Below are 13505 nucleotides of genomic sequence, written 5' to 3'. Positions count from 1 at the left end.
TACAAGCCCTGACCTCCTCCCTGCTGCCACTGTCTGTTTATATGATGCCAGTCACCATGGTATCTGGTAAGCGGGAAAATACATTTAGGCTTACTTCAACTAAAATATGGAAAGGAAGAAATCCTGTATCTATCATTGCCCTCTTTTCCGCAATCACTATTTTTCACTAAGTTATAGAAAGTTCAAAAGCTCTTTTGACCTCTAGACTACCCAGTTCTTTTATGTTGAGTAAAAGATTAGGTGTTAAAACTCTTTTGATAGAGATAGAAAATAGGATTTTAGGATAAGATTCTAGTAAAATAGTTATTTACCTCTGAGAATATAATGCACTTGATCTTAGCCAAAAGGCCTGAGAAGTGGTGAGAATATAATGAAAGACATGATTTTTATGTCCAGAAAAACATCTATTTATACATACATATTACAGTTTCAGAGGTAATTTCATGTAAATTTCAAAGAATTCATGGATCCTCTGAAAGCCTATCCATGATCGTGTTAATAATCTCTGTCTTAATTTTAGGTTTCATGGACTCCCAGTTAACTGTTTTCACAGAACATCATAGTATCTGATTAAATTTTTTTTCTGTATTTATTGATCATACTGCATTCTCCTGGGAATTTTAGCTTAGCAGTCTCCTCTCTGAACTTCTTGAGGCTAAAGACCATTTGATCACTGTTTTAGTTCCTGTGTCTTCCTATAGCACTTGGAGCTTCTATTTTCGCATATCGCACTGTTTTGCTTTGTTGGCATATGTCTGTATAAAGATTTGCCTACATACCTGTCTTTTCTCTTGAAAGAGTTCTTGGAGGGCAAGGCCTGTGTTTTAATCATTGTTTTATCTCTAGTACACCACTTGGCTTATGACGGGCTCAGAAGACATTTGAAAGAATGAATAAATGGATGAATGGATATGTAGAACTTCTATTAATGATAAATTAACATTCTCTCGAAGAAACACAGTGTTGTGTTTGGGCCTTAAAGTAACAACAGCAATAATAATAGAACCCAGTAGGATGTTTGTTGTCATGTTTCTGTTGAGTTGACTCCATCACCTTTTAATTTGGGTTATTGATGTGAAAGAGAGTGGTGGGTAATTTCTCTTCCATTTGTCTCTTCCTTCCTTACCCACAGATACATGGAATGCTTTATAACCAAGTAAAGATGGAAACTGATCATTTCTAAGCCATTAACCAAAGAATGGGCACAATGTTTAGAGAGAATCATGCAGTTGTTAGAGAGGGAAATCTTGAACACAGCTTCATGGAGTCAGCTTGTTTTACTTCCACTGTAGGAGAAAGGGCATTGGGGAGGCAGTCTGCATTTAAACAGTATAGCTTTCCACAGTCTGAAAACGTGGATGGATTTCAAGGCAAATTTATATTGGCATTTTATATTCAGCACTCTTCTATGGATCACAGTCTTCCTTACCCTTTTTTACTCTGCCACATTCCTGGGTGATAATTCATTATTTTTATCACCATTTGTTGGGGAAGGGAGTGGAGCTATAGAACAGTAAATGACTTGCTAAGAATCATGGAACCAGACACTAAACAGAGTCATGATTAGAACTTAAGAGTTCCTGACTCCTATGCTCAGACTCAGATCACTGGGCAACATTTGCCTCCCTGCAGGAAGAAAGGCCTCCAAAGCCCCCAAAACAATCTGTTCAGCTTCATTGTGCTAAATAGCATCCAATGCATTCACAGCTTTGTGAAAAAGAAATTGTACATGGTCTGACCTTTCAGATACCTACTGGGAAAAATGGAAAACCCAGAGAATGTCACAGCTTTCTGGATCCAGCTGGCTTTGTCATCACTGGCAGAAGCCTATGACTTCATGGTTTAGGGACACAGCGAGACTGGGAATTGTGAGCCTTTCGTTGGACGCTTATTATACTGTAGGTGTTTGTCACGCAGGACTGAACATTTTCAAGAGGAAGAGTGACCTGAGAGCCGTAGATTTATCTGTCTCTTCTTGTATAGGTTACAGCTTTGACGGTTTGGCAGCCCCCCCTGACTTTGGAAAACTGTCCTTTGAACTTTTAATTGTCTGCTTCTTTTAGTTTAGTTTCTTTTTTAAACTTTTTATGTTGATATAATTATAGACTCACAGGAAGTTGCAAAAATAGTGCAGAGAATTTTTGTACCCTTCACCCAGCTTCCTCCAATGGTGACATCTTATATAACTCTACAATATTGCTTCTTTTAGTTTCGAGAGGACATCCATGTGGGAAAGAATGTAGCAGTAAACAGCTAGAGTAGATAGGAAGAGGAATGTTGGCAACTGCTATTACTATTTTGTTTTTTAATTTGTTCTTCCTGTTTTTCTCAAATTCTCTCTGATTTAGGGGAATATGTTATAAGACATTTTAGGCTTGATGTGCCTAATTAAGGCTGCTGTAGCTTATGTGTGCAGAAAGGTAGAGGCGTCTTTCTTCTGTGGATAATCAATTACTCCTAAAGTTAGAATGTTTTAATATATGAGCATTAGAAGATGTTTCTCTGTTTTTGTAATTCTGTGATAAAAGATTCTGTACAGTAGTGTAGAAAGTCCCGGGAATGAAAAAGAATGCCAGAAAACTCTTTTTTCCTTCAAATCACCACATTTGGCTAATTCCAAATTTTACATTATTTTGAATCTTTCACTCCCTCAGAAACTTGGCAGCAGCAAAAGATAAGACTTTCTAACAGGTGTAGCCTGTTAGTGGAGAAAAAGATTCCCACCTAAAAACTACTCAGAGTGAGCAATCTGTGTTCTTTTCTCTGTACATGAAGTCACTTCCTGTCCAGAGGCTCACTAGCATCTTGTTAACTAAAAGAGACAAAGGAAGGAGTAGCTGTGCTTTTGTTGCTGTGCCTATAGTAGTTCTAAAGAAACATATCATTTGGTATCATAGATATTATTCCCTGGATCTTGAGTGAGCAGGACGAGTCTGTTACTGGTTTTTACTCACTTTGGCAGGAAGTAAAGTTCTTGGACCTATATCAGATATGTGGGCTCATTGATGATTAGATTTCTTGAAGGGTGATTTTGACTGTCTCTCAATTGGGCAATATTAGAAAAAATAAGCAAATGGCATAGGGGCCCAGAAGAAGGCAGTGGTTTCTGAGCATGCTTAGAGGCAGCTGCACAGGAATGAGGTATATGGGATCCTGCATTTCCCAGAGTCTAACTTCCATATGGGAACTTTCACATAAAAGCTCATTTTCATGATGAAGAAGAGGGTGGGTGGTAACTGTGAGGATTGCTGTGTTCCAAGTAAATGGGGAATTGGAGATAGTTGAGAACCTTATTTTCCCTTTTAGCAGATAACACTCCAACAACAAGAAAATGGTAAGACAGAACCTAACTGCCATTTAAAGAAAGGATTTGTTCTTTTCTCCAGTTCATCTAAAGGCTTGTGGAGTCTTTAGGCAGTGCAGCCTGTTGACATACTGACTTTTTTTTTTTTTTTTATTGTGGTAAAAACACACATAAAATTTACCATGTTAGCCATTTTAAGTATACAGTTTAGTGGTATTAAATACATTCACATTGTTAGGCAGCCATCGCCACCTTTCCCCATAACTTTTCATCTTGTAAAACAAACTCTGTACTTATTAAACAATAACTCCCCATTCCCCTCCTTGCCCCCATCTTGGGCAACCACCAGTCTACTTTCTAAGTATCCCATGTAAGTGGAATCATACAGTATTTGTCTTTTTGTGAGGCTTATTTTACTTAACATAATGTATTGAAGGTTCAAGAAATCAGATTCTTCCCATTCCTCAGAGTTTGCTGGCTTTGTTGTTATTTTATCGATTGAGTGATTGATTGTTGTAGGTTGTCTCTTTGCCCAGGATCAGCCTGAGGTATAAACTGTATGTCTTCTTAGGTCTCTTCTGAGCCTTTTCTTGCGCATCCATAGTCACTTTCTAATTTGTAGTTGTTTTTGAATGTTGTAGTCTCTAATGTCTAGGTTCCTAAAGGGGAAAAGTGAAAAATTAAGGTGGAAAAAAGGGGCAGTGGCCCCTTAAATCTCCTGGAAGTCACTTATTTGGTGGGTGGGGGGAGGGCTTGCAACAATGGCTGCCCTCCTTTTTGTCTGCACCCCTGGAGTCAGAAGCAGCAATCAGAGACAAGAGCAAATATCCCCAATATTAGGAGGACAGGGTCTTTTTTGCTCATTCTAGCTCCTACAGCTGTGTGCAAGCTGCTGTGGGAACAAGTACACAGCTGCTTACCACATGGCTGGCAGTGGGTCCATGGGTAGCTGCTAGTGTGCTAAGAACTGAAGCTGACCAAAATTAACCAAAATATACCTTCGAAGTCTTCTGGAAGCTGCAACTCTCAGACTCTAGGGTTCCAAAATAGTTAATCAGAAGGCTAGTGTAATTACTATCTAGGTGGGGAGAGAGATTCCTAATGCTTCCTACTCTGCCATCTTCCCAGAATCCTTGCACTGGATATACTGACTTTTGTGCTCTGTTTACCTAGAGAGGCTCATAGCATGCAACCAAAGCCATTTCATTTTCTCATTTGATTCATTGGCCTCTCTTTCATTGAGGTGTTTGGGTTTGTAGGGAGACAGATGCCTGTATTCTGAGAAGCCATGTAGTATATTTTTAAATTATTCTGCTAGTAGATCTCGGCTTCTAAGTTCTTCCTGTGCCACTTTGCTGATTGACAGTGAGCCTGCTGATTGCTGGCAATGTCCCTGGGTAATTGGTGATTTTGTCCAGAGATGCTAGAATTGGCTAGAGTTTATAGTGCCTCTTGGGTTTTAGAGGCCTTGGCTTCTTACACTAGTGCTATTTCTAGCCTGTCCTTTTGAGTTCCTCTGCCTCTCTTCTAAGCAAGTGAGATGGTAATATTTCTCTCCTATCGGTCACTGTGAAATTATCCATTTCTCCTAATGAGCAGGTTCCATGCCAGACCACAGAATGGGGCCTGGCCACATCTTGTCTTTGCTTTATATTTCTTTCTCTTAGCATGTTAAAGCTGTTCAAACAGATAGCTCTCTCTGACTTGGTTCTTCAGAGACATTTATTTATGTTCTGCTGGAGGCTCTCTGTCTCCTTCCTGTTTTTAATCTTATTTAAATGTCATTCACTTAGGTTTGTAATTAAACCTCCCCTCTGCTTCTCTGAGGCAGGCATCTGAGGTACCACTTAATTGTGTCTTCCCGTGGTTGGCTTGTTTCACTCTGCACCTGGTTTACCTCAATGTGGGGGACAGGTTTTAGTCTTGGAGAAGTTCCCATATCCATTATTCATTCTATTCTCCTACGTGGCAACACAATTTGCTGCTACCTTCTTTCCCTTCCCTTAAATTCAAAGCAGGATAGAAAAAAATCTGGGAAAGTCCTCATTATGTGGAGTACGTTAATGCTAGGAAAACGCTGCAAACAAGGTTCCTTGTGAGGTTAGGGGGACCTCTGTAAGGTGGCAGTGTTCTCAGATGGATGGTACTGAACTCTTCCCATTTGGAAAATAGATTGGCTGCCTCTGCCTCTGGGAATTCACTTGGGATTTCAGGAACCATCAAGGTACCTGTTCCTGGCTTAGCTTCCAGAACCTGCATACTATCCTTAATTCCACCTGTGTCTGCGTGCAGAAAATTCAGAACTTCTGCACACCGCTGCCATAATTTATGCAGACGACTCTCCAAGGAAAGGAACTTAGGCCAAGGCTAAGTGTGAGACTGACAGTTACCTCTAATACAGAGTCAAAAGAGGCAGCAGTTGCAGTCCATTTCTGATTCTTGAAAAAGAGCCCAGAAACTAAGTTTTCAAAATTCCTACTGGAAAAGACCTCCCAATGAAGGAACCAGTGTGTGTGGAGCATCCACTTTCCTACAACTTAAACATATTGAATGTGTAACTAACATAATACCTCAAATTATATTTCACTGATATAACCTCTCTGTTTTTCACTCCGTGTAGGTTGAGTGTATTTGGAGCCAGGTATGGAGCCTCATTGAGAAGAAATAGCAAAGATTAGGAGTCAAACCCAGGATCCCCAAGGAATATTATTGATACTTTAGTGCATTGGTGGCTTTGATTGTGAAAATTATGTTTCTGAAGACGGCCATATTGTTGTCTCGAAGGCTGCCCAGGGTTTGTTTTGAATTTGCATTCCTGCCCAAGAGTCCATGGCTCTCTGTTGATTGAATATATTTGGCTCTTTTTCTTTCCCTGTCAAAGAGGAAACACCTTTGTATGTTTGGCTCTGTACTTAGTACTATCTATTGTGATATAAATTTCAGCTAATTAGTTATGCTGAGGTTACAGAAAGTTGGGATGGAGTATTTGTGGGTCCTATGCTAGTGTCTGTGGAAAGAGAAACATTGACTTCTTGTTTGTTTGTTTTTTAATTGATAAAATACAAACAACATAAAATTTACTAGTTTTAAGCTTACAGTTCATTGGCATTAAGTACATTCACATTGTTATGCAACCATCTCCACCTTGCATTTCCAGAATTTTTTCATCTTCTCAAACTGAAACTTTTACCCACTAAACAATAACTCTGCATTCCCCACTCCCCCATTCCTGGCAACCACCGTTCTATTTTCTGTCCCTATGAATTTGACTACTCCAGGTGGTACGTACCTCATATAAATCAAATCGTTCACTATTTGTCTTTTTGTGACTGACTTTTTTTTCACTTAGCATACCACCTTCATGGTTTATCCATGTTGTAGCATGTGTCAGAATTTTCTTCCTTTTTCAGGCTGAATAATATTTCATTTTGTGTATATTCCACATCTTGTTTACCCATTCACCTGACGATGGATACTTGCATTGCTTTCATTTTTTTAGATACTGTGAATAATGCTGTTATGAACACAGTATACAAATACTTCTTTGAGTGTGCAGGTTAAAGTGTCCTAGGGTCAGTTGAATGTAATCTTGAGATGCTTACAGGAGAGATGAACTTGAACTTAGAGGATTTTTTTTTGTTGTTGGTCACTGTGCTATGTGAGGGGCTGATTAGTGGAGTTCTGACTAACGTTATAATTTTGGGTGGCAAATAAAGATATTGACCCTAGATAGCTAACTCTCCCACCTGCAACAAATTTTTTTTTTTTACTTGAAGTTTAGGAGGAACCAGTACAATTTCATAGACCTCAGCAGGGGGTGTTCATGTACCTTCTTCCCCCTATGTTGCACTTGATGGGGTTCAGGGCAGGCCACCCCAAAATATGCCACTTTGGCATATTGATTATTTTGAATTAAAGTTACTTGAGAAATAGCAGGTGCGAGAAGAACACTGACCTGCCTTTGTTCCCCTGAAAGCAGGAAATAAATCTCTACTCTGTGTACCAGGTAGGTAGAAGGCATTCTTATCACCAGGGATAGGGACTTTAAAGCCAAGAAAGCTGTATAAACAAACTTCGTTACTTCTTCATTAATTTGCTACCCCAAGATTTGTCAAATCTTCACAATTAATTGTTTCTTCATCTAAAAAGTATAAAAGCTGCCTGCTTTGGTCACTCTTAGGGCCTCAAGTTAAATTTGGTTTTTCTCCTGTTGATCTGTCTTATGTCAATTTAATTATTAGACCAGCCCAAAAAGAAATCTAGAAGGTAGAGAAAAATTTTTCCTCCCCAACACCCTTAATGCAACTTAGCTCCAACCAGCTCTGTGGTTTTTGGTAACTTATTTAACCTTTCTGAATTTCAATTTGGTCATCTGTAAATTGGACCAGTAATACTTACTTCATTGCATAGTTGAGGATTCAGTGAAAATAATGTACTTTAAATGCTTTACAGCAGGCACCTCACAAATTCTACCTCCCTTGGCATTTATGACCATTGTGTTTCTCTTCTTGAAAAGAAATGAATGCAATTTGGGGGTGGGGGGTGGGGATGATTTCTGTAGTGAAGTTTCTCTTCTTAAGGTATCAGGTAGAGAAGAGGAAGAAGGTTTGCCATATTTTGTGAGCTTCTGGCACAGTTATTAACTTACAGTTGTTACTCAGCAGGAAGATGTGATGCATTCCTCTCTATGTTATATCTGTATAGCATTGGTAATTGGGGGCAGTCCACTCCTAGGAGGATGGGGGCCAATGAGAACTGTTTATTAAGGCCTGGAAGATCTCACACACCAAGCTTGTCCTCATCCAGAAGGGTATGCTCTGCAATAAACGGTGTCATTCTTTTTTGTGGCGATGAGCAGCCATAGCTCACCTAACAGGCAAAACTGTTTACATGGTATTGAGTCTCTATAATATGGGCCCTTCTTTAGAAATCTCTTCAACTAAGAGTCAAGTCTTTGGTGAGGAAGAGTTTTTGTTAGCCTTTTCTCCCCTACTTCCTTTTTAAAACTATTGCTTAAATACTGGAAACAGTAAATCAAAGGGTTAAATTAAAAAGAGAAAAAAGTACATCCCGACCCTCTTATCTTTACAATGACTACATGTATTGTACTTGATACCAAACTCTTATAGGCACATGACTAATTAACAATACTATGTTTATACAACCAACCCCTTATCTTTTATAGTTATCTTAACTCTTCCCTCTATGTACTACTACTTCTGTGACTGTCCTTGGAACAGTTTGGCTAGTCATGGGCCCAGATGGCACCAAGTGGACAAGTGGATCAAGGGCAGTTTTCTAAAAATGTGTGCGCATGGAGGGTGGGAACCAGGAGCCAGCCAACATGAGTTCTGTGTGTTGGCACTGAGATCCTAAGTACCAGTTCTCTACTGTCCTTGAACTTGCCCCTGACACGAGGCTATTCTCTTTTTTGGCCTGAAGTTAAATCCTGTGCATAGCTCTATACTTTAATAGCTGTGAATAAGCCTAGCTATTAATTGTTTCTACTTATTTCTTTTGTTTCAGTTCAGATTTTGCATAATGAAAGGGGTATCTTGGCTCCCTCTAAAGTCCAGATCCAGTCACAATCCATGTTCAGGACATGATTTTTAAGGCAGTAACCATGAGCGATGACAATAGGAACAGTTGTAATTGACAGTTGTGTGCTGTTTTTTGTTTGTTTTTAAAAGATACTAGAGAGGACCAGAAACAGACAAGGGGGCAGACGTTTATGAGAGGTGAGATAGAAAGGAGAGAGATGAGAGTAGATATAGAGAGCCTGCTGAGGTAGTTTTTGCTGAGAAAAGCTACTGGGAGTCTTTAGGTGTTGAACGTGAGTGGTAGAAGGGTAATAATGAGGTATTAAACGCCTGTGCTCTAATAAGCTGCTGAGGACCAAGAGAAAATGGGGATCAAATACATGAAAAAAACCTGGAATAGCCAGTAGATGGAGAAAGTTATAAACCAGAGTCTAGAAAAAAGTGTTGGTAACAGTAGAGGCAGCAAGTTTATATATAAGATTCCTGCCCTTTAATTCCAAATGGCACCTTTATTTGTTTAACTTATCTTAATGGAATGATAGAGCATTAAACAGGAGACAAGGTTCTAGTCCCAGCGTAGTCACTAACTACTTGGGATATTTGGGGTCTTCTCTTTTGGAGAGGAATTGTGGTCCCTGATGTCAGAGGCTTGTGGGAGCCAATTTTAAATTTGCTTTGTTCATTTTAGCTGCCTGCTAAATTCCTTCTAGAGAATGACTACTTCCAGGTGAAAAAATCCTGGCCTTTTTTTATTTTCTTTTTTTTCCCTGAGGGAAGGTTGTCTGACCTAAATTATCAGGAGCAGAACGAAGATACCCCCAGAACTGACTCTCCTTCTCAGTACTGTTTGGCTCTGCTGGTATCTCTAGCAGTTGGGTCATAGGTCGCCTCTCGGCTTGTGCCGGAATTGCTCTCTTCTTCCTCTCATACTTATCACTTTATCATCCCTGACTCTGAATCCCAGAGATCAAGACTAACTGTAGTCCAGCAGAGGAGCCATAAATCATTGTTCCCACTTCTTTTTCTTCAGGTTTTGTGCCCCATAATTATCACATGAGCACTGCTGAAGTTGCATCTTTGTGCTGTATGTGCTAGGAACAAAAGACCTTGTTGATTGGATGTGTGCAGAAACTGTTTTGTCTCTCTCCAGCCATGTGTGCTACTCATCCTTTGCTCTTGTTGCCTGTGAATTTATAGAGTCTGATTGTCAGGCGATTGATCCATTAACGGTTTGTGTAAGCTCTGGGGTTCAGGGTGGAATGGGCAACCTTTAAATAAGTAAGCAAGATGATCTTCATTAACAAGAGAGGTTTGGGCTGGGTTAGTCATTTTTTATATGGATTTTAGTTAGTTCTCTTCATTTTCTAAGCTCCTGGTGGGAGCTAAGCAGGTGGCGTGATCCAGAATGGGCTTTCATGGAGTTTTTTTTTTTTCCTTTGGTCCAGTCCAACAGATCACTTTTTAACAGACAGCATCAAAAGGACCAGCTGCCTTTCTATTATGAAACCTCAGAGAACTTGAGTTGGGGTAGGAGTGAAGAGTTCATAAATGAGGATGCCTACCTCCTTCATCCCTAGCAAGGCTTTTTTGCTATTTGAGGGGGAAGATTCAGGCTTTAGAGATAATGTAGACAGGCTCTTGTACTTTTTCTTGCCTGCTGCTGCTTTTCTGTACCTGTGCCTTTAGAGGATTGAGAGTGAGGGGTGTTGTGCGGCAGGCAGCAAGTATTCGGAGAGTCTTACTCCTACTCGTTATTCCCTGCTGTTTCAAATCAAAGCCCACGTCTCTAAGGGTAGTAAACTTCACACGAAGCTCAGACAGCTTGAGAGAATGGACTTCTTTGCTGGCAAAGAAGCAGAGGTCACGCCATTTTTTGTGTCTGGAAGTGAGGATAGTTGAGGGAGAGAAGACAGAAAGACCACCGATCGCTTGCAGCTGCTGAACTTCTTCTTTATAGCTTCCCGTCAAGTAGGGGAGCTAGGTACAAGGGCAGTCACTAGTTGTGATGGACATGGAAGTAGGATTCATTTTATAGTTCTAGGTGAAAGAGTATAAGGCAACTGATAACTTTTTTTATGTTTACTATTTATTTTCAAAATGTCTTTAAAGCTGCACTGCTAACCTAGGGACTTGGCAGTCAGTCTCTACTGAGATTGTTTGGATTTTTACCAGTCTCTACCCTCACTAAGGGTTGCCAGGTAGAAGGAGGACCTTTTCAGTAAATGTTTTAAAGTTGAGAGAAGACAGTGCAAGCTGTACTTTTGTTTGTACAATTAGAATAGTTAAGGGCTTTTTTTCTCTTCATCATCTCTCTTCCCATCTAGAGCTGAAGCCCAGCTGTAGATTCTACAATATAGTTGGCACATCTTGTGACCAGTTAGATTCGAAAAACATCCCTCTTAGCAACGGTGTTTGAAACAGATACATAGCTAAAAGTGATGACATGAGCAGCCAAGGGTGGGAGGGGGACCCTCATTTTGACCTGTAAATTGAGCACATTTGGTGAGGAAATCACCATGCAGGAGTAAATCTGGAATATTAAGATGTCTGTTTTATAGTCATATTTCTACACTTAATTGCTATTTAAGAAGTGGCAAAAAGAAGCGGACAATCTAAAACCTTCTATGGGCAGATAAGCAGACAAGCGCTTTCTTCAGATAAACCCATCTTACTTGCTTTCAAAAAATACTTAGTAGCTGTGACTTACTCATTTTAGCCCTATTTGGATTTCCATAGAGCTAGTTTGTTTTATTGTTTTCTTTTAACTGTATTGATTTTACCTGTTAATATCTCTTTTTTTTTTCTTTTTTAAGCTTTAATAAATTTGCTGAAGTTCCTTATGTCAAATGAGACCGTCCTTTTGGCCAAACACAACATTTTTACATTAGCCCTTATGGTGAGTAACTAAAAAAGTATTTTTTTTTTTTTTCTGAAGCTATACCCTAAGGCAGAGATGGGCTGGTTTGAAATAGGAGCCGGGTTCTGGGGACTAAGCCATAGGGGGATTCAGGCCTTTATTTTCCTTTTGGATAAGAATCTCTAGACTGGTGCTCCCCACTGTCACCGATGTCTTTGGTGAAGCTGGGACTTTCTCTTTCATTAGAGTGTATTATCTGTCAGGGGCAGGTTTAGGTCAGATCTCCATGTATGAGTAGTGAGAGTTGGTTCCAATTGAACAACTGTGCTACACTATCGTAGTACCTCTGGGGATGTATAGCAAAGCCTCTGGAAGTGTCCCAGTCAGATGAGTGGTTCCATCATGGCTATACTTGGTTTCTGAAGGACATTACAGATGCCTGCTAATCTGAGTAGTTATTTGTGGTGGAAGGAGGGCATTGTGCCCTTCGACTGTCTTCTCATATCACTCAGTGTGTTTATAAATATTTAACATTTGGGGAGAAAAGTCCTGATGTGTAGTTTTGGGTGAGTTCCATGGTAAAACCATACCCACTATGACCAGTTCCAAGCTATCAACATGACGTCATTGAATGCAGAGTTGGGAAAAGATGAGCGGTAGTAGCACACCCTTTTATGGTATTTCCACCACACAGATGTAAGAAGTATAAGTTAATCTCAAGAACATAGATAATACTAAAAGGTAGGAAGTGATGAGTTTTTGAGTATTTTTTACCTCCATTTTGATGTAATTTATTGAATTGTAATTTTACATAAGTTAATTTTTAGTAATGGCTTTGTTTAACAACCGTCTCACAAAATTCCTGAAAATTTAGCAGTCAGCTTTTGCAAGCCAGTAAAAGCTGGCTACAGCATATCACTGATAATGCCCTTCTGATCTTCATAGTGCGATGTCTGTATATGAGCTTTTTTTTTTCCCCTTCTTTTTTAGATTGTGAACTTATTTAATATGTTTATCACATATGGCGACACATTCCTGCCCACCCCCAGCAGCTATGATGAGCTCTACTATGAGATTATTCGGATGCACCAGAGCTTCGACAACCTCTACTCCATGGGTAAGCTTCTTTTCTTTTTACTCCTCTCTCCCTATCCACTGTGATTTTGGGCACATAAGAGGAAGAGACTACAAAAGTTTCTTCTAGTTGCTTGGTTCCTTTGCTTGGCATAGAAGTAGAGCAGTCTCCTCTTCTCAGGCAATAGGAAGAAATACATGGACATTTTGGCATTCAGGAACTCAGAATTCATTTCAGTAGAAAGCTGGTTAGCAGCCCTGTAGCCCTTTCTTGATGTTTGTGTGTGAAAGAGAGAATAGAGAGGCTTGTGCATTTAGTGAATGCAGTGAGTTGGGAGTGAAAGAGTGGGTGGGAATTGACAGCAGCAAATAGAAGAGCTTGGATCCCAAAGGAACATTGTGTGATTTGAGAAGTTACAGGATTTTAAGGAGTTTTAATGTACCTATGTATTTTTAGCATAACTTATAAGAGGAAGTGGGCATTGGATAAAAATCTTTCTTGCAAACCTTTTGGCGATTGGCTCACTGAAGTTCACTGTGCAGCCATAGTGAGTATAACTAATTTCTGAAAGAGGTCGCATATCCCTGTAAGCACGAGTGAAGAGTCAAACCTACCTGGAGTTTGAAGGTCAGGAAGGATTTTTGTAGGTTGCGCAGAAACAGAAATCCACTCAGTAAAGCTGTCTATTAAATCCCCAACTTATTAGCTTTATTGAGATATAATTGATAT

General features: G+C 39.7%; 1 protein-coding gene across 2 annotated transcripts in view; it reads left to right on the top strand.

Moving 5' to 3' along the window:
- Window positions 1-13505, top strand: part of ARMH3 (armadillo like helical domain containing 3) — a 146705-nt gene that overhangs the window by 53659 nt on the left and 79541 nt on the right. For both annotated transcript variants that reach the window (XM_036223129.1, XM_036223130.1), the window contains exons 21-22: window positions 11658-11740; window positions 12692-12818. In XM_036223129.1, the coding sequence (XP_036079022.1) occupies window positions 11658-11740; window positions 12692-12818 (210 nt within the window). The remainder of the gene's footprint in view (window positions 1-11657; window positions 11741-12691; window positions 12819-13505) is intronic.

Source organism: Rousettus aegyptiacus, unplaced genomic scaffold, assembly GCF_014176215.1.
Source record: "Rousettus aegyptiacus isolate mRouAeg1 unplaced genomic scaffold, mRouAeg1.p scaffold_m13_p_6, whole genome shotgun sequence".
NCBI lineage: Eukaryota > Metazoa > Chordata > Mammalia > Chiroptera > Pteropodidae > Rousettus > Rousettus aegyptiacus.
This window is presented reverse-complemented; position numbering and strand designations above follow the sequence as displayed.